The sequence below is a fragment of the Entelurus aequoreus genome, linkage group LG07 (genome assembly GCF_033978785.1).
Source record: "Entelurus aequoreus isolate RoL-2023_Sb linkage group LG07, RoL_Eaeq_v1.1, whole genome shotgun sequence".
NCBI classification, from domain to species: Eukaryota; Metazoa; Chordata; class Actinopteri; order Syngnathiformes; family Syngnathidae; genus Entelurus; species Entelurus aequoreus.
Window position 1 is genome coordinate 22611546 of NC_084737.1, and position 20949 is coordinate 22632494.

The window sequence follows — 20949 nt, forward strand, 5'->3', positions numbered from 1 at the left end:
TCTTGTCAACCTAGTGAAGCTTGGATTCCTATGGTGGATGTTCTATAATTCAGTTTACTGCATTAATCAACATATGGAAACAAAAGAAAATTCCTACAAATAAAAGCTTGAAATGAACGCCGTCCTAGTATTTAAAAACTAAATTACCTGGTTTCGAGCTGAAGGATGATGTTATTCAAGCTGGTAGTGTGAGAAGATGTTAGTAAGACTAAAATGGGGAGTAACTTAGTGAGCTATTTCTTTGTCCTACAGCGGGGATATTCAACTAAATTGTTTTGGGATCCACATCTCCAAAAAGCTTAGGACCTGGGAGCCCGACTTCTCTTTTCACTATTATTCTTATTTTGTATATTCCAGAGAACTAGCGTCATCTACTGAAAACATTTAAATTTGGTCTATTTATTTTGTTACTGTTACAGGAGCGTGCTGCTGTTTTTAAGGATCTGCAAAGATGTGTCATGTGCCAAAGAGATAAAAAAGTGTCTCACAAGTTTTTTTTAACTCCTGCAGGCCACCAGTTGAATAGTCCAACGTATGAAAAAGAGAGGTAAAAAAAAAAGTTGGTACCATGAGTAACACTATTAGTCCAGCCAAAGATGTTGAACAATTGACTACTGACCGCATCTGAAATAAACTACAGCAACACTTTAGTTACAAATCCTGTTTCCATATGAGTTGGGAAATTGTGTTAGATGTAAATATAAACGGAATACAATGATTTGCAAATCCTTGTCAACCCATATTCAATTGAATGCACTACAAAGACAAGATATTTGATGTTCAAACGCAAACTTTTTTTTTTTTGCAAATAATAATTAACTTAGAATTTCCTGCCTGCAACATGTGCCAAAGTAGTTGGGAAAGGGCATGTTCACCACTGTGTTACATGGCCTTTCCTTTTAACAACACTCAGTAAATGTTTGGGAACTGAGGAGACACATTTTGTAAGCTTCTCAGGTGGAATTCTTTCCCATTCTTGCTTGATGTACAGCTTAAGTTGTTCAACAGTCCGGGGGTCTCCGTAGTGGTATTTTAGGCTTCATAATGCGCCACACATTTTCAATGGGAGACAGGTCTGGACTACAGGCAGGCCAGTTTAGTACCCGCACTCTTTTACTATGAAGCCACGTTGATGTAACACGTGGCTTGGCATTGTCTTGCTGAAATAAGCAGGGGCGTCCATGTTAACGTTGCTTGGATGGCAACATATGTTGCTCCAAAACCTGTATGTACCTTTCAGCATTAATGGTGCCTTCACAGATGTGTAAGTTACCCATGTCTTGGGCACTAATACACCCCCATACCATTACAGATGCTGGCTTTTCAACTTTGCGCCTATAACAATCCGGATGGTTCTTTTCCTCTTTGGTCCGGAGGACACGACGTCCACGGTTTCCAAAAACAATTTGAAATGTGGACTCGTCAGACCACAGAACACTTTTCCACTTTGTATCTGTCCATCTTAGATGAGCTCAGGCCCGTTTCTGGGTGTTGTTGATAAACGGTTTTCGCCTTGCATAGGAGAGTTTTAACTTGCACTTACAGATGTAGCGACCAACTTTAGTTACTGACAGTGGGTTTCTGAAGTGTTCCTGAGCCCATGTGGTGATATCCTTTACACACTGATGTCGCTTGTTGATGCAGTACAGCCTGAGGGATCGAAGGTCATGGGCTTAGCTGCTAACGTGCAGTGATTTCTCCAGATTCTCTGAACCCTTTGATGATATTATGGACCGTATATGGTGAAATCCCTAAATTCCTTGCAATAGCTGGTTGAGAAAGGTTTTTCTTAAACTGTTCAACAATTTGCTCACACATTTTTTGACAAAGTGGTGACCCTCGCCCCATCCTTGTTTGTGAATGACTGAGCATTTCATGGAATCTACTTTTATACCCAATCATGGCACCCACCTGTTCCCAATTTGCCTGTTCACCTGTGGGATGTTCCAAATAAGTGTTTGATGAGCATTCCTCAACTTTATCAGTATTTATTGCCACCTTTCCCAACTTCTTTGTCACGTGTTGCTGGCATCAAATTCTAAAGTTAATGATTATTTGCACAAAAAAAATGTTTATCAGTTTGAACATCAAATATGTTGTCTTTGTAGCATATTCAACTGAATATGGGTTGAAAATGATTTGCAAATCATTGTATTCCGTTTATATTTACATCTAACACAATTTCCCAACTCGTATGGAAACGGGGTTTGTACATAAATCACATGAAAAAATAAATGTTACTGCCAAAAAGTAGAGGGCTTAAATGGGAGCCATGAGGAAAGACCCAGTTGTGTAAAGTACAATTTTGGACTGGAGCCCAGTGGTCTCTGTTTTCTGGTGGTGTTTTTAGGAATTTGCTGCAGAAATGTTTGTCTCCCAAGTTTTGAACCAAACTCGGGCGCTGGTACAATGTCATTCCCAGGCCGAATTTTGGCCCCGGGCTGACAGTTGAATAGACAATACCTGGTCTACAGTACACGACGCCAACAAAGTAGGCCAACTTCATACAACTGAGAGTTTTATCAAGTCATGAATAACTTTAGACTGTGAAGCGATTTGTGGGTGCAGTTTATCATATGGAATGGTATAGTCTAGGTGTACTCCTCGGGTAATGCTTGTACCAAATTAACATAACATGTCACTGCTTTCCTTTAGACAGTTACCATAAAATGCCATAACACCAGCTGGTGTACAATCATTGTAAATGTTGGTTGGTCAAAAGCACTGTGATCAATCACTATTGTTTTGGCCCGCTTCCTAAGTGTATAAAAACGTTGATAAAAATATAATTCTGAGAGTCAATATTCATTATCAAACTTTGGTCCACAAACATATCGCTATCCACAACAATTGGGAGTAGAAACTTTTCATTCAGTCTATAAGCCATAGAAAAGCAAAACGTTTATGAGATAACTTTCAAGTCACTTTAGCCACTCAGAGGTGTGAAAAAAGTCATTTCTGGAAAAGGGAGTTAAAACATAAACATGTGTGTGTTGAATACAGGACAAAACAAAAAAGTAGGCATAAAAAATAACATGTTCATGTAGACCTTACATAAAGCTTTGACAAAGTTGAATTATTATAAAGCATTGAAGGGAAATCCAACCGATTGCTAAAGTTAGCTAAACTGCAGAATGAGGACAGCCAGCCGTATCTGTTTATGCAAGAGTTCACAATCAAACAAAGCTCGTCCGAATGCCACAGCTGCACACCAAATGCTGACATTCAGCGTCACTTTGGCTTCCTAGCACCACATGTGACTTTGTTGCTTTAACTAAATTAATCTTGATGTTTACATCACAGAAGAATGCTAAAGTACGATTGAAATGTTTTAAAGTAATCCCTGGGTATTTACAATGTTCGTATAAAAAAAACATGATTTATTTTTTTATGTATGAAAAATACATTATTTTGCCTGCATGCCACATTGCCTCTGATCTTCTTGCAAGTGTGGCCGAGGGCTTATTATGAATCACAAATGTTTCTTAACCACTTATGCACTTTTATCCTCCAGAGACCAGGAGAGGTAATCCATCACAAAGCATAAAACACCCTGGTAAACACAACATTAGAAATAATTCTAGCTTTTGGGAATAGCCTGCAATTCTACCAGACATACAGTCTGTAACGGCAGTGAAATCAGGCGGCATTCCAACAAGACATTGGCATATGAGCGTTCGTTTGCCGCTCGGTTAAATCATGGCTGTGGCTCAAACCTGTGTCTGCACGCGCACTCTTTTGAAAGTGACAGGTTAAAACAGTAGCTGTGCTCTGATTACTCAGACGAGCTTTCAGTGAGTCACTGCTCAAGGAGACAACAGTGTCTCACAAGGCCGCATGCAACCTTCCCAATATCTTTATATATGTAAAGTTTGAACACAATAAACATACACACAGAAATAAAAAGGCAGACTTACCTGTCCACAGCCAGGAGCGCTGCACACAAAAGGTCGATCATCGCCCATTTTTGCAAAGAGCTTGCAATGTAACTGTGGGAGTGGAGAAGAGGAAAACATTATCTTTTCTTGATTTGCCAATTATGAACCCAGAGGGGCAAAAAAAACTCCTGTATGGTGCGGGATGGTGTCTCTTGTAGTTTTTAGTCCGAGAAGGAAGCGCAATGTTAATTTAAAAATAACCCTGGCACGGAGAAAAAAAACATGCACAGAGGCAGTGGGACAAAGTTTCCCTGGTGATACTTCCTTTACACAAGGGTGGTTCGGCTGGGCCAATGACAAGCCACGTCCAGGGAGGACAAGAGCTACCGTTTCACGCAAAGACATCTCACTCCTTCTTGTCTTCTGTTCCATTTTGTTTGTGATCCCTCCTTCTCATATTACCCCTCCCTCTCGTCACCTCTGTAGCCACACCCCTCTGCGTCTCCTGTTTTTTTATTCAACTCTTAACTGTGCACAGCTCATACATGCACTGCTGGAGAATTCACTGTCTAGCATATGAAGCACTATAATTCCACTATGTCTGGGACCAATCAACATAACTACACAACTATTATCATGTACTGCTGTTAGTTGGCTGTGTGCAAAAGGACATCTACAACATACTCTCATTTGTTTGGACGGCGTGGCGAAGTTGGTAGAGTGGCTGTGCCAGCAATCGGAGTGTTGCTGGTTACTGGGGTTCAATCCCCACCTTCTACCTTCCTAGTCACGTCCGTTGTGTCCTTGGGCAAGACACTTCACCCTTTGCCTCTGATGGCTGCTGGTTAGCGCCTTGCATGGCAGCTCCCGCCATCAGTGTGTGAATGTGTGTGTGAATGGGTAAATGTGGAAATACTGTCAAAGCGCTTTGAGTACCTTGAAGGTAGAAAAGCGCTATACAAGTATAACCCATTTATCATTTATTATAGTTACACACAAAAGTGCACAGTCTCTGCCATCTAAGATTTTTTAGTTTATTTATGCTTGGACACACTGTTTTAGTTTACAACTGAAATGTATTTGTACTAATTGGTTTAGACATAATACTCCCAATCCCACACAGGTCTGAAAAGTTAAGCAAAGCACCTTCAGAACTACATTCCACATTTCCTCTATACTATGATTTATTTTCCAAGAGCTCACTTTACACAATTCAATTGGCTTCTCCACTTGTAGTGCGTGAAGCTACAGAAACATAAACTAAAGCTGCTCTTGGCTGGGATTCCGTAAGCTGTCTCCACAGAGTAGAACAACTCCCCTTCAAACTCATCCCCAACTTACCCCAAAAGACCCCACCCTGCATCCGATATGCACAGCCAAACATTCCATGTGAAGACAAGACTAGAAAAGTCAGAAATGGTAGCAGCATTAAATTTAAATGACATAATTATGTTAATGGGGGAGGCACATTAATGTTTAAGCCTCCCTAAAAGTGAAGTCTGGCTGCCATTATGCAATGTTGTCCCACTGGCAGCATGGCAACTATCAACATGTATCAAGGGTCTTGCTGTGACTACAAGTACAACCGGAAAAAAAATCCCCTGCATCTTTTATTGTTTATAAAAGCATTGCAACAACTTCGTATGAAAGACTCCATCCAGAGTTTCCGACCATGTGAACCTCTGGTGCACCTACAAAATGCATTAAGCGTGTAGCGTAGCATTACAGAGTGGGACAGATTGTTCATTAGGTTGGCAAGGTATAAATGTCTGAAAATCTTCCCAGTGCTGAAGTCAGTATATTTCCCTCCACGTCCGTCTGCGAATACAGCTGCGACTGAGCCAAAAGCATTACAGAAAGGCTGCATAGAACGCTACACCCTTGGATGACACTGGGCTAGGGCTGCACAATTAATCCAATTTTAATCATGATCACGATTTTGGCTGCCACGATTAAATGAGGGCAAACGTCATATTTTAAAAAGCAGGCTACGCTACATTATCAAATCATGCACTTTCAACGCCTACAGCAGCACGATAGCAACATCGGCTCATAGTGTGGCCCCGTGAAGCTGCTCCCCTCAAACCAGAAGCCATTGTGTATGAGCACAGAGCTCCAAGACTGCACTCCTGTTATTAGACGGCGAAGGTGTGGACGCCTGCACACCACACCGCTGATAAGTTTATTTGCAATCGCAATAGCAGGACTAACAGCTAGCCCTCGTGCTAAATACAGTCCCGTGACTCTTTCGTTGAGTGCCAACATTTTCGTCAGTTTTCTGGCATACCGTGCTCCTCATTGGAATTCATGCACCCCATGCACCTGCACATGCGTATGAATCCAGGTAATGCAGGAATGTTAGTTGAAGGACGCTTTCACGTATGGCTTAATCAAATTTCTATTTCGATTTCTCACGATCATAAAAATATTACGATCTAAAACTAGCGCAATGTGCATGCAAATTCCTGAGCCTGTAACAGTGAATGATGATGATAACTGAGCATTTTAGTGAAAGCAAGACCAAATCTACTAAAACTTTGGGATCTCACCATGGTCCCTACATATTATTTGACAGGGCGCGAGTAGGCCTAATCAATAATCACTAAAATCAACAAAAAAAGTAATGCATTTCCGCATTGACCTCAAAGACCTCTATGGAAAGTCAAAACCAAGGACCCAGATTTCTCTCACCCGGACATGGATAACCAGGGCCCCCCCCCCTATTGAGCCAGGCTCGGAGATGGGGCTCGATGGCGAGGTGACGTGGGTCCCCCCTTCAATGGACTCACCACTCATAGGAGGGGCCCTAGAGGTCGGGTGCAGTCTGAGCTGGGCAGCAGCCAAAGGCAAAGCCCTTGGCGGTCTGATCCTCGGCTACAGAAGGTAGCTCTTGGAACGTGGAACGTCACCTCGCTGGGAGGGAAGGAGCCTGAGCTGGTGCGCGAGGTGGAGAAATCCCAGCTAGATCTAGTCGGACTCACTTTGAAGCACAGCAAGGGCTCCGAAAACAGTCCTCTCGAGAGGGGCTGGACTATCTTCCACTCTGGCGTTGCAAGCAGTGAGAGGCGACGGGTTGGGGTGGCCTGTACGTTGGGAGTTTAACCCAGTAGACAAGAGAATAGCTTCCCTCGTCCTTTGGGTGGGATTCAGAGTACCCGCCCTTTTTGGATTCCCTCGAGGGAGTACGAGCGAGTGCTCCCCCTGGTGATTTCCTTTGTCTATTGGGTGACTTCAACGCTCACATTGGCAACAACAGTGAAACCTAGAGATGCATGACTGGGGGGAACGGCCGCGCGGGGCTAAACTCGAGTGGCGTATTGTTATTGGACTTTTGTGCTCGTCACAGATTGTCCATAATGAACACCATGTTCGAACATAAAGATGTCCATATGTGCACTTGGCATCAGGACACTCTAGGACGCAGTTTGATGATCGACTTTGTGGTTCATCTCATGTTTTGGACACTCAGGTGAAGAGAGGGGCGGAGCTTTCTACCGATCACCAGCTGGTGGTGAATTGGGTCCGATGGTGGGGGGGGGGGATGCCGATCAGGCCTGGCAGGCCCAAACGCATTGTGAGGGTCTGCTGGGAAGGTCGAGCAGAATCTCCTGTCAGAGAGAGTTTCAATTCCCTCCTCCGGAAGAACTTTGGACATGTCATGAGAGAGGCGACGCTAGACGTTAAGTCCGAGTCAAGCTGAAGGAGTCCTATCTGGTCCTTTTGGCTCATGAGGGTGGGGGTGTTAAGAGCACGTTTGACCGGTAGGAGGCCACGTTGACATCCCAGGGCGTTGGGGAGACTATGTCTCCCAGCTGGCCTGGGAACGCCTTGGGAGGAGCTGGACAAAGTGGCTGGGGAGAGGGAAGTCTGGGCTTCTCTAATAGGCTGCTGCCCCCGTCACTCGACCTCGGATTAGCAGAAAAATATGGATCGATGGATGGATTTCCACGTTGACCTAATCGTGGATGAAGTCACAGAAAGGGCCAATAAAGCGGAATCCCCTGTAAATGCAGAATATCATGCAAACTGACAAAAATGTGATTAAAAGGCTGTCATTGTGAGGAGAAGGAACGTTTGTTTGGGAAAATAGTGTGTCTGAGACCGCTTATTCATCCCGAAACACTTTTTAAAATTAAAGCTGCAAGCAGCATTGGTCGGGTCCGCTTTTTGGCAGGTGCTAATCCTAGGTGTCCAATAATTTTGTCCAGTGGTAGTCCTGAGTGAGACCTACATAGAGGTTTTTGTTTCGTGTCTCTACGATATTCGTACTGGGAGTTAGAGGAAGTTGTGTCTGAGTTCACATTGTCATTATAGGGTATTGTGTGTATTGAGGACAAAGAAGGTCTAATTGCATTTTCGTTGTCATTTTTGGCACCGGAGCAGCATCAGTGCTGCGGGTCTTTGAAGGCTCGTAAAATCAAAACGGTAGCACTTATTAAAACTCTTTCGTCAACTTTTAATCAGAAGGGTTCAATCTCTCTCCTGTAGCAGTTTGAAGCCGAAACGACAAACGCGCTCAGAGGAGATAATGTTTGATGTTTGGTGACCGTTTTGTACAAAAATGTTGTTTTGAAATGGAGATTACAAACTTCCTGTTGATTTTTGCTGAAGGGTGTCAATGTATGAAATGTAGGTCTAAATGAGACCTACGTAGAGGTATTTGTTTCATGTCTCTACGACGTTCCTACCGGAAGTTACAAGCAGTTTTGTCTGATTTTTCCTCTAAAAAGCATTTTTTTCTCTGTTTTATTTAAAAATTGCTCTAGGGCAGAATTTTGAGTTTCGGGGTTCGGTTATTTTTTGAGATCGCAATTTCTACCAGTCCCGATGTGTGTGAGAAGTTTGGTGAGTTTTGAAGTATTTTAAGGGGGTCAAATTAGAGGTCAAATACGTAAAAAGCAGTGTTTTTAGTACATTTTTGTCTTGAAGGGGAAATTGCCAACTTCCTGTTGGTTTTCGCCCGAGGATGTAAAATTATGAAATGTAGATCTAAGTCTGACCTACATACAGGTTTTTGTTTCATGTCTCTACGACCTTCCTAGTGGGAGTTACAGGCAGTTTGTTTGTTTTTTTTCCTAGGGGGCGCTAGAGCTGAAATTTTATTTTTGGGGTTAGGTTTTTGTACTAAAGTGTGCTGGCACACCTTTTGGATGTGTGTAAAACATTTGGTGAGTTTTGAAGCATGTTAAGGGGGGCAAAGTAGTGCGCAAAGCTGCGGAAGAAGAAAGAAAGAAAGAAAGAAAGAAAGAAAGAATAAATAATAAAACCTTACAATTTCAATAGGGTCCTTTCGTCCCATTGCAAAAGGACTCCCTGTGGGATTCCTTTTGAAAAGGTCCTGTGCGGACCCTAATAAACAACTTTGAGACGGCCACTTGAAACAGCAACTAAACTACGAAGCCTAAGCCAGCAAGAACAATCCCTACACCCAGAGCTAGGGATGTAACGGTAAACGGTATAATGATAAACTGCAGTAAAATTCCTGACGGTTAGTAATACTGTTGAATTTTTTAATTACCTAAAAACCGTTATTTATTAATGCATTTTAGGCAACAATGCTTACTTAATGGAAACGCAGTAACAGCTGTGCTGGCGCATGCACACTAGCGTCGTCTGGCTGGACTTTGCCATGGCGATTTCCCCTCGGAGTAAATAGAGCCAACCAAGCGCTTGGTTCAACTTCATTTTCCCTCGCTTCATTTCTGTGGAGTCTCGGCGTATGTTTAAGAGCGCACTGCTGTTTTTAGATGGCGACAGGTGTGGACAATATTGGAGACAGACTCATTTGTCTCACACTAAAAGTATACAGCGAAGGAGAAAACGATTTGATGTTGCTTTCATTTTCTCAGTACCGCGTCAATCAGCTGTGACTGACACTTAATGACGTGAGGAAACATGCAGCAGGATATGTGTCGGGAACGTTGCCGTCGACTCCACATGTCAAGCTCACAACAGCAGTACCCCCCTTCACAGTAACAGCACTCTGTGCAACATCCGGTTTAAATGTGCTAACAAAGTAAAAGTTTCAAAAAGTAACTTACACAAGGATAATGTACTTAAAGCACTTATTAATGTAATTACAAAAATTTTATGCTTTGACTTAAATAATGGTTTAAATTGTCCAAAGATGTATTGCACCGCTAAAAGTGAGCATTTTTTCATTTTATTAAATGTTATTTATGACACAAAATGCCCCCACTGTGTGGTGGTAAAATAAGTGTAACAGGTAAAAAACGGAATAAAAAATGTATAAACTGGAAAAAATTAATGTTATTGTTTTATTATATTTCTATTGTTATTTTAAATGTATTACGATAACTTTACTTGTTGTTGTATATGTATTACTAATTAATATCTGTTGTCTGTTCAAATAATATTTGAGTTTTACATTCAGGTTTGGTGGTATAATAAATACTCATGTTTTCAAATTAATCAATGATTGTGATATCAGTCGCCATTTCATAATCAATCAAAATAATCGTGATTATTATTTTTGACGTAATTGTCCAGCCTTACTTTCACGTGAATACAATTATTACATTAAATCATGCTATATTTTTATATTTTGTCATTTAAAGTACCAGTGTAATGGAAAAACAAGTTGCCTCTATATTGAAGCTATTATCATAAAAATAAGATTTTATGACTCCGTAAGACTTCCAAAGTTGCGATAAATAGATATGATCAAAATAGTATCAATCTCACAGAGATTCCCGAAGCATTTTGAGAGATAATAAGGAAAACAGTCATGTGATTGTGTGACGTCGCGCTAGGAACCTATGTTCCCTTCCCCATCAACAACAATGCTAATGAAACAGACTTTGTAAGAGACAACTACGATTAATTTAGGAAAAAAATACGTTTATATTTTTGTGCCTGAACACAAAGAGGATGAGCAATAAGTTTTAGAAAGCCGACCGCTGACCGGCTGCAGCTTTATTGTGACACTAGCATTCACGTTATTGCTAGGTGCTGAACATACACACCAACCATATTAAACCATAATTTTAAAAAAACTTACTGTAATATTTCCACTCTCTCTGGGATGTCGACCAACGGGACGCTCACATAATTCCGTTAGACGAAGATTCTATCACAACCCTCACGGAGGGTTAAAAAAAAGTTGCTGCAAAAAGCGTCTTTTTCGCCACCTCTGGGACGTAAAAGTCGACCAGTCTGTCAGACCATTGCCACATTTGTCTACTACCAGGTGAGAGATGCATGAATTATAATATAGAATGTACTTTTAGCAGGTTTAAGACGAAGCAAAAGCAGTTGCCATCTTATAGTGTGTCAATAACAGCAGCGTAAGCTAGCAATAGCTCACTGCTATCAATGGGCCGCTAAAATAGTCAGTCTGCGTTGGCGCTTATAATAACAATATCACTCATATTTGGTTAATTTTTTAGGTCACGTCATGTAAATGGAGTATTGGCGGCGTTTTCTGGATGTTTTTAGAGAGGGTATAATGGCCGCAATAGAGGACCCTCGATTGGTTGACTCAATTGTTAGCTATTTATCTACGATTTAGAATGCACAAAAAAGCCAAGCATATGTGTTCTTGACTTAGATAAGGATTGTGAATGATAAACAGCACATATCTTTCAAATTTTTGCGTATTTCCAGTATGACTGATCTAACAAGATGGTGCCGAAGGTGTGTATTCAAAATGGCTGACTGAATTTGCGGTAGTTTGTGACATTTTTGACGGTATTTTCACATACATTGCGAATTGTAAATACAATAATTTATACAATGAAACACAAATACGTATATAAAGTCAACCTGTTTTTCCACTCTAGTGGTACTATAATAAACATGTTTCACACTGCACACGATCAATTGTATGATGATGGTGTGTTCCATTTACCTTTGAAGTAGGAAGTACCATGAATTGATTTACGTGGACCCCGACTTAAACAAATTGAAAAACTTATTCGGGTGTTACCATTTAGTGGTCAATTGTACGGAATATGTACTAATAAAAGTTTCAATTAATCAATGAAAAAGTTGGAGCTGGTATTGATGTCACAGCCGAGCTATGAGCGTTCCAGTTACAAATCAAAATGACCACATTCGCGAAAGCTATTCATGCGCTTGCTTTATCTGATTATAGGTAACTTATGGACAAATGTGTGCTCCTTCTAACACGCTGAAAGAAGAGGAAACACAAAGGCGCCATTGCTAGCGATGTAGTACACATATAACACATGAGGAAAAAGTACTTCACGCAGCAGTGGCGTTACCATATATTTATATGTCCAACAATATATCATATGTGGCTAATTTAGTCTGACAAAAACTAGTCAGAAGTGCTAATAACGGCTATCACAGAAGCTTCTTCTATTGTTACGATCAAAACCGCAATCTTTGAAAGCCAACTCTGGGTTGGTGAGGACTTTCTGACTTTCCATGTAGGAAAACCGACCTCGGGGGCGTTCCAGTTGAAACTTCCGACTAGGACTGCGAAAATTCTGACTTCCCGATACAAATGGAACGCACCCTTAGATTATTTTATGGCCCCGAAAATAAACATATAACGGAAAAGACCGAGTTAGAGGCATCATGTAACGAGAAAAGGCTGAAATGTGAACACTAATAATGAACAAAAACACAAAGACATGTCTTTAGATGTAAAGATAACGTTTATTTAGTCTATGAAGCGTTCAAATTATGACGTCATGTTAACGCTACCGCCCAACACTGTTTTACCTATTAAAATGAATAATCGTGATTAGTAATTTTGATTTCAATATTGATAAAAAATAATTGTGATTAATATTTTGGCCAAAATCGTGTAACCCTACTTTGGACCTTAAACACTCAAATTATTCTGCGATGGCTCCTGGTTTAATGAAGCAAAGGTCTCGGGTCCTCGTCTATGTCTGCACAGATCAAAACAGTTGTTTCTTCACACTCTGGAGAGAGGAAACATGTCAGTGTCAGTGCCCTCGCATAGTGCTTCCAATCCACTGAGCCTATTTGGGCAGAGACCCATCTGTAAACGGGACTTCGTCTGGTTCGTTATAGAGGGGGTGTGGACAATGAGTGGTAAGTTGACACACTTCAAGTGTTCAAATCTTACTAAAGTGATGCAAGATGCGAATTGTCACAATTGGTTTTGTGGGAAGTCCACCATAAACACCAAAATGACAAGCGCAAGTAGCTGTAACACCTGATATTTCAAGAAATGCAGTTTATTTTCCGTAATGGAGGTGATTATTATTAGTTTGGGATCGGTGGCCGATCAATCAGCACATCCCTAGTACTTATGATACTAGATGTCAATACAAACTCTGCTATGGTACACAATTAGGAAAACAACCAAAAATTTACAAAAACATACTTTATGTCTTAGTTAAACAGAAATTTGTTTTAACAACTTTCATCATGACTTCACACAGAACTTCAGTAAATCCTCTAACACTTCAGCAATTGTGAGTATTAACTCTAAAGGTGAGTTTCGTTATTCATCTCACTTTCTGACTTTTAGTATGAGTGATGGTGAAGAAGAAAAATGTGAATATGACCATATAACCGTAAATTAAACCAACTGCTAAGTATCTGTATTGTAGCGACAAAAGTCCAGGCTGTTCAGTACAATACAATGGTACCTCAACCTACGAGTAATTTCAAAAGGCCCGACCTCAGCGCTGTCAGTTTCTCAAAAGCATAATTTTGTTTCCCCAAAACAACATCCACACAGCAGACGTTAATCCATGAAAATAAAGAGAAGCTGCCGAAAAGTCTACCTAACGTGTTTCAATTTGTTCTGTTCTCCAGACTTGACGAGCAAGCAATAACTTTGCTGACTGGGTCTTATCAGACATACATGTCAGTTGCTGTCAACTCTGACCTTGTCAGTCTGTCACTCAAAGAGGTCTGTGTGCAAAATAAAAAATTATTTCCTATTTCTTATTGTTACAGGACAGAGACAGTGTTGCCAATCTCATAAAAGAAACAAGCCACCAGCTCTATTTAAACAAGCCCAAAGTCACTTATAATAAGCAGATTCAGATTTTCAACTACTGTACAGTAATGGTGAATACTAGAGCTGTCTTCAAAATAGTCGAAGATTTGACGATTGGATTCGGAGGAGTCTGATTCAACTATCAGGCAGTCGAATCGTCAGACATTAAATCCCCCGTCCTACCATAGTGGGAGTTAAGTTCGTGCTGAGGCCCCGCAACAAGAATTTTTTACTAATATTGTTGGTAAGATGTTTCTACATGGGGGACCAGGGGCCGTACTTATCAAGCTTCTTAGAATTACTCCTAAGAAGTCTGCTAAGAGTTGACTTAAGAGTAAATCAATTCTTCGCTGAAAGCTGCACTTAAAAGTTAGTTATCAAGCGTCTTACTCACACTTTCAGCGAAGTGTAGGACTGAATCTTAAGTGTCACAATCAGAGCTGAATTACGACATTACTATGTGCCGTAAACGGAATTTTAGGTGACGTCATTTCTGTGTCCATGGAAATGACCAATCACGGAAGGGAATCCGTTGTCTAAGAATGAAGAAATATCTTGGAAATATTTAAGTGGACAATGGGAGTGTATATTTTGACAATAAACTACAAAATAATACAAAACAAACTAGTCCCCGCCGGCACTCACGCTACCGCTCCCTCTCTTCTATCGCCCACACACTCACTGACGTCACTCACCTCACGGCCACACACATACGCTACTGTCATAACATTTTCTTTCCAATTCATTAATTAGGCAACTAATTTGAAACTGGTGTGGGTGGCTCTATATATACTAGCCCACTGCAGACACATGCAGAAATCAACAAGGAATCGAAAAGTATTAAATCTGTGACAAAAATAATATCCGCTCTGTCTAAACGATACCGTTTGATCAGCTGCTCGTCATCAAAAAAAAAAAAAAACATTGTTCCGTTCCCTGAACGTTCGCGCACGTCTCTCTCGCCTCAGTGCCATCCCCTGCTGGCAACTCCTAACCACTTAAGACACCTCTGAAGGTCTCTTAAATATCGTGGAGAGTAGGAGTGATTCTTAGACTTAAGAACGTTGATAAAAAGCTTTTATTCTTAAGTTTGAGAGCAGGACTAAATTTCGCAAATTCTCAGGACTTAAGTGTAAAATGGCACTCTAAGAAGCTTGATAAGTACGGCCCCAGGTTTGTCGGACGCTCTGCAGTCAGACAGTAAGCTCTACGTGCCACCGCACACCTCTGGTCGAGAGGTATAGCTTTCTGCTGCTGATAAAGGTAAAGGTAACGAATTTTACTTCCCCTATTTAGTAAAGTTTGATGTATTGTCGGCGCAGCGCCAGAGATCTCACTAACTATTTCCAATCTCCAGCGTGTTTGTTTATCCGACTCGTTTAGCCCTTTTTTTGAGGTGAAAAAAGTTGCACTTGAGATCTATTTTCTTCACATTAATAAAAGACTGTTTTGTCCATATAAGTATTTGAAAAAAATCACGTTAAAGCGGCTGGATTTAGATTATGTGACATTATACTGACACCTAGTGACCAGGCAGTATATACTAACATAGTCACAATCTGTTTATTTCTCACTTAAAAAAACAATACTATAGAACAAACTGACAGTCGCCTATGGGCAAAATCTAACAAATCAGATTGGACTATGAAAATCCTTAGTCCTAAGTAAAATTTTACTTCTTTTTCTAAGTTTTACTAAACCAATTTCTTACTGTCACCAGCCGTCAAAGGGTATTTTCATTTATTTATTCTAATCTTACAAAGCATTATCACAGAAGTTTTTTCTAAGTTTTACATAACAAATTTCTCACTGTGACCAGCCATCAAAGGATATTTTCATTTATTTTAATCTTACAAAGCATTATTACAGCAGTTAGCTTTTTTTCACATAAGAATGTTGAATTGTTCATTAAAAGTTTGCATGTAAAGTTTATAGAGGTTTTATGATGACAGTCTGACTGAAAGTTAATAAAGGTTTTATGATCACAACAGTAAGCTTCCACTGCAGTTCAACAAGGTGTGAGACACATCCTTAATATTCATTCAAACATTGACTATCAAATCCGCCTATTTTCAGAAATGTACTCCAAGGTGACAATGAAGCCTTTAAACTGCCCAGTTTTTTTGTTCCCATTGAGCTGCAGCCAAGGTCCCTCAGTTTAACTTGGGTTTCTCCGACTCAGCAGGTGTAAGGGAACAGACCCCCGCTATAACAAGCCACAGCCAACAAGTGTTTGATGCAGCTTGCTAGGAAACTGACTAAACAAACTGTATTAATAGCTCACACTGAAACCATGACGCCGGAATCTGATGCTTGATTTGCCAGAGGGTAGGGGAGACCCCTGCAATAAGAAATTAGTAAGGGTGGAGGGTAGAGAACTAAATCTGGCTATTGGTCAACAGAGGGATCTGGAGGTCCTGTTAATGTGGGTTACGAACTTAAAAGCTCTAGGAGGCAACTGGGTGTGTACATGTATTGATGTAAGCAAGTGAACCTGAGATTTGGACAATGGAACAAATGAAATCCTACACTCACAACTGCATAACTTGTGGGGTGTAAAAGCTAAATACATGCCATTCTACCACTATGTGCAGGATAATGAAGAAAGGTCACAAGGTACTTTTCTATAAAATATACATATATAAAGTTAAAGTTAAAATACCAATGATTGTCACACACACTCTAGGTGTGGTGATATTAACCTCTGCATTTGACCTATCCCCTTGTTCATCTGGAGCTCACGACCTACCGATTTCAGGGCAGACACTCTAACCACAAGGCCACTGAGCAGGTGTATAACGTATAACATAACAGTAGGGATGGGTGAAAAGGCCTAAAATCTATGTCACGATATATATGCAGCCTCTTGCAATAACGATATATTATTTGGCATGTAAATGATGATAGAACCATTTCAAAACTGGGTGACAAACGCTGCTAATTTAGCTGTAGACAAATACGGTAACAAGTTGCGTCATTTTCAGTTGTATTATTTTCTCAAAACTATTATTAACCTACTAGATAATTTATTGTTAGTATCGGATTATTTTCTGTTGCAACATGGACATGGTTTGATCTACACTTCTGTTAAAATGTATTAAGCATTTATTCTTCCGTTGTTTTCACATTTTACATTAGTTTTGGGCAATACAACACATTTGGGTATCAACACAATACCAAGTAGTTACAGGGGCTGTATTGATCACACCAATGTTCATACTTGAAATTTTCAGGACCATTAAATAATTCCATTTAATGTATGTACTGTAATCCAACAAAAAATAGGATATGATAGGTTATCTTTTATTTAACCCACAATGGAAAAATTACAGTGCAGGTTTTTTTTACATACAGTAAAATAAGTAAAACGTAATGACAAACAGAAAATTTGCAATAAATACTACATATTGCGCAATAAATGCATAGATAAGAGATCAAATAAAACAAAAAACTCTAACAAGAAAATGATCACAGTAATCACATAAGTGCATTGTAAAAAGTCTTCTGGCTGTGGGTAAAAAGGACTTGCGGTAGCGCTCCTTCTTGCACTATGGTTATAACAGTCTTATTCCCTTTTATTATACACAACATTTATAATAAAGTCAATAGTAGGGCTAGGCGATATGGGAAAAAAATTATGACGATTAATTTTTTCATATCATCCGATCTCGATTAATATCACAATGTTTTTTTATTAAAGTCGGATTGTCCTGTGCAGAATTATATTGAGTACCGTTGCATCCCTACTGTTTAATACTGCAGTATCTTGTAACAGACATTTCCACCATGTTTGATCGAGGAAATATATGCTAATAGCTGACAACTGTCATTTTGTTCATAAATATAATTGTGTTTACCAGAGGTGCAGCAGTCCAGGTAACCCACGCTACGGTCCATAACTGGGTTTTAGAGCCAAGGTTTTGCTTCTTTTTTGGTTCATTTTGTGTGAGTAAAGACAACTTTTTTTCCTCTCTAAGTTCTTTTGCTTGTCATCAGAAACTTAATTCTGCAGTAAAAAAAAGTATCAGTAGTGTACTGAATACTATAAGACTTTTATTTCAAGATAACATTTACTAAACATCACTTTCAAATGGTAAATTATTATTTGTACTCTTTAATTACTTGTATACATCAGTGCTTTGGCAAACAACAAGCGGTGACCCAGATTATGGGTTTTTTTACAACTCAAATATTGTAACATACATTGAATAATGTTACACTAAAGTGCAGTTTGAATTTGAGGAAATGTAAAATAATGTATACCAACACATAAAACAACTTTAATGATTATTTCAGGAACAAAACGTCTGCAGAGTTTTTCAGTTCATGTTTTATCAGAGCAGTTGAATCTTTGCAGATACATAAACAATAAGTCTAAATAAGAAATATTTAGATATTAAAATGCCATGTTCTGATTAAATTAGTTGGTGACTAATAAAGACTCATGTGAGTGCCTGCAAGCCCGCATTCAGGAGAGGATTACTGGTAAACTGCAGCAGATAATGAAACTAAAGCCGCTGCTCCTTCTAAATGTTGTTTCAACTTCTACGCGAATGTTGGTCATAGTTCTTTATTTAATTTTTTATGGGCTTCACTTCCAGCTGTGTAAGGGGAAGAGGCACAATGCTGATTGAACATTAACTACGTCGGGACAAGACTGACTTTTGCGCAGTGGAATGGGCGGTCACGGACACAAACACATTTTTACACAAACGCACGCAAACGTACAAAAACAAACACACAGGATCACGGTCAATAAAGGCAGATTGTTCCGTGTAGGATTATACGATCATTGTTGCTTCCCTACTGTTTACTACTGCGGTAACTTCTTACAGACATTTCCGCCATGTTTGATCGAGGAAATATGCTAACAGCTGATCACCGTGATCAAACTCAGATGAATTGCAATCAACGATCACAATCATATAATCGCCCATCCCAGTCAATAGTGCAAAATAACTAAACAAAACAAAAACTACTTTTGACTATTTTTCCTGAGTTTGTAAACACTAACAAAAACAACAAAAAACTATTTTCTGATAATCAAAAAATAGCGATGGAGTCATTGTAGTCATTGGCATTGACCATATAAATCAATAATACTTGATATCGTTGTCCACCCCTGTTTACATTTAAGAGCTCTAGATTAGCAGTTAGCTATGCTTTTTCTTACTGTGGGTCCTCCAGCAATAATGATACTATAATTAGTGATTTAGAAGATATACTGCTTGCTAGACTACATTGCGTTGAGGACGACTTTGTTCGCTTGTCAGGAGGGTTGTACGATATTGACGATATACCATATATTTGATATAAATTTGGCCGACGATTGAGTTTTTAATAGTATCATTATATCATGATAATGGGTTGGGTTGGGTTATACTTGTATAACGCTTTTCTACCTTCAAGGTACTCAAAGCGCTTTGACATTATTTCCACATTCACCCATTCACACACACATGGTAGGAGCTGCCATGCAAGGCCCTAACCACGACCCATCAGGAGCAAGGGAGAAGTGTCTTGCTCAAGGACACAGCAGACGTGAAGCTAGGGATCGAACCAGGAACCTTCAGATTACTGGCACGGCCTCTCTCGCAACCATGCCACGCTGTCCCCGATAATGCCTCTTGATGACACATTCTAGCTGACAGTGAAAACAAACAATGCAATGAAGCATTCTTGCTCGCGCCTACCGTCCTTCCACAGTGCAAAGCCACTTCTAAGACAGTAAACAAAGTGAGCGGATCGATACAGAAATTGTCAGTAATGATACCAAGAAGTATAGTATCATGTCAATACCACAGTGATTAGATTGGTATTATTGGTTATCAAAAAATATTTTGTTGTTTTTGTTATCGTTTACAAACTCAGGAAATAAGTCCCAATACACAGGACGATTAACGAGCAAAAACCCCAAAAATTTTAAATCACGACCAGTAGTAGGAAATAATTCAAATTAGGAATGTGTCGATCGATCGGCCACCGATCAGTATCGGCTGAATTTCACACAGATTCCTTCTGGCCGATACTGCGGTCCTCTCTAAGGTTTCTCATAGTCATTCACACCGACGTCCCATTGGGGTTGTGAGTTTTTCCTTGCCCTTATGTGGGCTCTGTACCGCGGATGTCGTTGTGGCTTGTGCAGCCCTTTGAGACACTTGTGATTTAGGGCTATATAAATAAACATTGATTGATTGATTGACACACACACTAGGTGTGGTGAAATTTGTCCTCTGCATTTGACCCATCCCCTTGTTCACCCCCTGGGAGGTGAGGGAAGCAGTGGGCAGCAGCAGTGGCCGCACCCAGGAATCATTTTTGGTGATTTAACCCCTAATTCCAACCCTTGATGCTGAGTGCCAAGCAGGGATGTAATGGGTCCCATTTTTATAGCCTTTGGTATGACTTGGCCAGGGTTTGAACTCACAACCTACCGATATCAGGGCAGACACTCTAACCACTAGCCCACTGAGTAGGTGTTAAATTGTGGTATGCATGAATAAGAATACCAATTGATTAAATATTTTGCAAGTGTTATGAAATATCTGTAAAAAAAAAAAAAATGTAAAGTGTCTGTCCGCTAACAATACGAGACAATATGGTGATGTCTCAGCATGCAACAATTATGATGTAATTGATCAAGTTGCAGCTTTCAATAATGATTTTTAAGTTAGTCAAACTGTGCCAAAAATATGACCTACATTCTTAATGAAAGTGTTGACATGCATATGGTTACTAGGGGTGTGGGAAAAAATCAATTCGAATTTGAATCGCGATTCTCACGTTGTGCGATTCTCATTTTTTAAAAATCGATTTTGTATTTATTTAAAAAAAAAAAAAAATTGTATTTTTTTTTAAATTAATCAATCCAACAAAACAATACACAGTAATACCATAACAATGCAATCCAATTCCAACCAGCAACACTCAGAACTGCAATAAACAGAGCAATTGAGAGGAGACACAAACACGACACAGAATAAACCAAAAGCAGTAAAACAAAAATGAATATTATCAACAACAGTATCAATATTAGTTACAATTTCAACATAGCAGTGATTAAAAATCCCTCATTGACATTATCATTAGACATTCATAAAA

General features: G+C 39.8%; 1 protein-coding gene across 3 annotated transcripts in view; it reads right to left on the reverse strand.

Annotated features, from left to right (window-relative positions):
• Positions 1-20949, reverse strand: part of atf7a (activating transcription factor 7a) — a 57186-nt gene that overhangs the window by 30646 nt on the left and 5591 nt on the right. For all 3 annotated transcript variants that reach the window (XM_062052884.1, XM_062052882.1, XM_062052881.1), the window contains exon 2: positions 3918-3989. In XM_062052884.1, coding sequence (XP_061908868.1) covers positions 3918-3989 — 72 coding nt within the window. The remainder of the gene's footprint in view (positions 1-3917; positions 3990-20949) is intronic.